General features: G+C 52.2%; 1 protein-coding gene across 1 annotated transcript; it reads left to right on the forward strand.

Annotated features, from left to right (window-relative positions):
- Nucleotides 1–1,002: 1,002 nt before the first annotated feature.
- ADRB2 (adrenoceptor beta 2) lies at nt 1,003–2,636 on the forward strand. Its single transcript, XM_068981161.1, has one exon. It carries the CDS (start codon nt 1,003–1,005, stop codon nt 2,257–2,259), a length of 1,257 nt encoding a protein of 418 aa, XP_068837262.1. The 3' UTR covers nt 2,260–2,636.
- Nucleotides 2,637–3,664: the final 1,028 nt, after the last annotated feature.

The following is a 3,664-nucleotide window of genomic DNA, read 5'->3' on the forward strand; positions in this document are numbered from 1 at the left end:
TGAAAGGGAATATGCCATGAGACCTGTGTATTGGGGAAGATGGGGGGCATGTCCAGGGGGCAAGGGTAAAGAGTTTGGAATATCCGGATGGGGAAGTCCTTCTCTGTGGCACACTGCTTGCCTCCAAGTGGGCGTTTGTATGCTGTTTGTTTACTTCTTTTTGTCTGTATGTCCGTGTCTTTATGCTTCTGGGTGCTCCTGGTTTGCTCCTGGCCATGTCGATCGTGCTGGACAGGGGTGATTGTGCCAGTCGGCTTCTGTGCCTGCGCACTCGTTGGTGCGCTGGATGGGCGTGTCTGAGTGTCTGTGGCTGTGGTTCCGTATAAGTCTGAGCATGTATGTCGGGGTACAATGTGCCTGCCTGTGCGTGTCTCGGTGGGCACGCTCATCTAATGCGAGGAAGTGCCGGAGTATTGCCATCTGCCCTGAGACCTCAAGCCGCACAGCCGCCCCAGGCAGACAGGTAGCGCCCACCAAAGAACCGGCACCTTCTAGCTGGCTGGTAAGCTCGCCAGAGCCGGCTTCAGCCTCCGGGGCCAGCCGAGGGAGCCCCGAGGGAATGGTGGCCGACCCGCCCTGCTAGAGCAGCTGGGTCCCGCCCGGGCCAGCCCCAGGAGCAGGCAGGAGGGGGGAGGGAAGGGGCGGGAGAGGGCGTGGGCCTCGCCCCTTTGGGGCTTCCCGCGTTCTATTGGTTGAAAGTTCTAGCACGTCACGGGGAGGGCAGTTCCCCTAAAGTCCTGGGCACATAACGGACAGCGCGCACTCAGAGACGGCTTCTCCAGAGCGCAAGCTGGAACTGGCTGAAACTGCCGGGCACTGCGAGTCCAGAGCACCCCGGAGCTGAGTGCACCACGCACCCCTACCACACCCACACCCACCCACGGCCGCTGAATGAGTCTTCCAGGTGCTCGCTTGCTGCCCGCAGCGCCCCGCCGGAGGTCCGCTCGCTGAGGGCGGCTGGTGCGCCGGCAGCCTGCGCGCTCACCTGCCAACCTGCGCGCCATGGGGCAGCCCGGGAACCGCAGCGTCTTTTTGCTGGCGCCCAACGCAAGCCACGCGCCGGACCAAGACGACACGCTGGAACGGGACGAGGCCTGGGTGGTGGGCATGGGCATCCTCATGTCGCTTATTGTCCTGGCCATCGTGTTTGGAAACGTGCTAGTCATCACAGCCATTGCCAAGTTTGAGCGTCTGCAGACAGTCACCAACTACTTCATCACCTCCCTGGCCTGTGCTGACCTGGTCATGGGCCTGGCAGTGGTGCCCTTTGGGGCCTGCCACATCCTCATGAAAATGTGGACTTTTGGCAACTTCTGGTGTGAGTTTTGGACTTCCATTGACGTGTTGTGCGTCACAGCCAGCATTGAGACCCTGTGCGTGATCGCTGTGGATCGCTACTTTGCCATCACGTCACCCTTCAAGTATCAGTGCCTGCTGACCAAGAATAAGGCCCGGGTGGTCATTTTGATGGTGTGGATCGTGTCTGGCCTTACCTCTTTCTTACCCATTCAGATGCACTGGTACCGGGCCAGCCACAAGGAAGCTATCAAGTGCTATGCTAAGGAAACCTGCTGTGACTTCTTCACGAACCAACCCTATGCCATTGCCTCCTCCATTGTGTCCTTCTACCTTCCCCTGGTGGTCATGGTCTTTGTCTACTCCAGGGTGTTCCAGGTAGCCAAAAGGCAGCTCCAGAAGATCGACAAATCTGAGGGCCGCTTCCATGCCCAAAACATCAGTCAAGTGGAGCAGGATGGGCGGAGCGGTCTAGGACAACGCAGGACATCCAAGTTCTACTTGAAGGAACACAAAGCCCTCAAGACTTTAGGCATTATCATGGGCACTTTCACCCTATGCTGGCTGCCCTTCTTCATTGTCAACATTGTGCACGTGATCCAGGATAACCTCATCCCTAAGGAAATTTACATCCTTCTAAACTGGTTGGGCTACATCAACTCCGCTTTCAATCCCCTTATCTACTGCCGGAGCCCAGATTTCAGGATTGCCTTCCAGGAGCTTCTCTGCCTGCGCAGGTCTTCATTGAAGGCCTATGGGAATGGCTGCTCCAGCACCAGCAATGACAGGACTGACTACACAGGGGAACAGAGTGGATATCACCTGGGGGAGGAGAAAGACAGTGAACTGCTGTGTGAAGACCCCCCAGGCACCGAAAACTTTGTGAACCAGCAAGGTACTGTGCCCAGTGATAGCACTGATTCACAAGGGAGGAACTGTAGTACAAATGACTCACTGCTGTAATGCAGGTTTTTCTACTTTTTAAGACACCCCTTCTCCCCGGTTCCCCGCAACAAAACACTAAACAGACTATTTAACTTGAGTGTAATAAATTTAGAATAAAGTTGTACAGAGATGTGCAGGAGGAAAGATATCCTTCTGCCTTTTTATTTTTTATTTTTTTAAGTTGTAACAAAATATATTTGAGTAACTGTTTCTTGTACAGTTCAGTTCCTCTTTGCCTGGAACTCGTTAAGTTTATGTCTGAAGGGCTTCAGTCTCAAAGAACCTGGGGCTGCTATGTTTTGATGACTTTTCCTGCATATCTACCTCATTGATCAAGTATTAGGGGTAATATATTGCTGCTGTTAATTTGTATCTGAAGGAGACCTTCCTTCCTGCACCCTTGGACTGGAAGATATTGAGTCTCTCGGACCTTTCGCTGTGAACATGGACTCTCCTCGCCCCTCTTATTTGCTCAAACGGGGTGTTGTAGGCAGGGACTTGAGGGGCAGCTTTGGTTGTTTTTCTGAGCAAAGTCTAAAGTTTACAGTAAATAAATTGTTTGACCATGACTTCATTGCACCTGTTTCTCCAAAACCCCTTGACTGGAGTGTGCTTGCCTCCCCCACTGGAAACTGCAGGTAACTATTTGTAATAACTGCCCAGTGACTTTATGTGGAATGACACGCACCGATTGCTTAACCCTTTCGTTTGCCTTTGAATCTGCCACTGCAAACCTGCGTCTCTTCTAACGCTGCTGCTGCCACATCGGTTCTTTCGCCGTGTGCTCACCCAGCACAGCTCATCTTGCTCTTCCTACGAGCATTATTCCTGTGTTGTAACATCAGAAACACTGACTCATAGAACTGGAGTTATGGGCATCTGTTGTGTGCCTCCATGTGCCTCTGCTGCCCACCTTCCAGTTCTACTTGCTTTGCAGCTGCTTATATTTTTATCTTTGTCTTTTCTTATAGTAGAGATCATACTGCATCAGGGCTTGGCATTTTGAGGATAAGGAAGCTCTTGTGAAAAAGCTGCTCAAACATAGCCCTGAAATTCCAAGGGAAATTAAAAAGTCATGGGTTATAGGGAGAAAAGCTGGAAAACATGTCACTGGTGAATACCTCATGATCTAGAAACAGGGTTGAACCCTCCTCCTTTTGAACTGCTGTCCTTCTTTGCCCCCTCTCCCTGTGACTCTAGTCACTTCAGGACAAATCAAGATTTCTCAACCTCGTACTTTTAACATTTTCAGCCAGATAATTCTCCACTGTGGAAGACTGTCCTCCACATTGTCGGATGTTCAGCAGCAGCCCTGGTCTCTACCCACGAGATGCCAGGAGCATCCCCTGAGCTGTGACAACCAGAAGTGTTCTCCAGTCACTGCCAGATACCCCTACCTTGAGGGATGAAATTGTCCCTGGTT

The sequence above is a fragment of the Capricornis sumatraensis genome, chromosome 9 (assembly GCF_032405125.1).
Source record: "Capricornis sumatraensis isolate serow.1 chromosome 9, serow.2, whole genome shotgun sequence".
In the NCBI taxonomy this organism is placed as follows: Eukaryota; Metazoa; Chordata; class Mammalia; order Artiodactyla; family Bovidae; genus Capricornis; species Capricornis sumatraensis.

Bases quoted from the DNA above. Each gene is read 5' to 3' on its own strand.
- ADRB2 (XM_068981161.1), top strand. From the start codon at position 1,003: ATGGGGCAGCCCGGGAACCGCAGCGTCTTTTTGCTGGCGCCCAACGCA.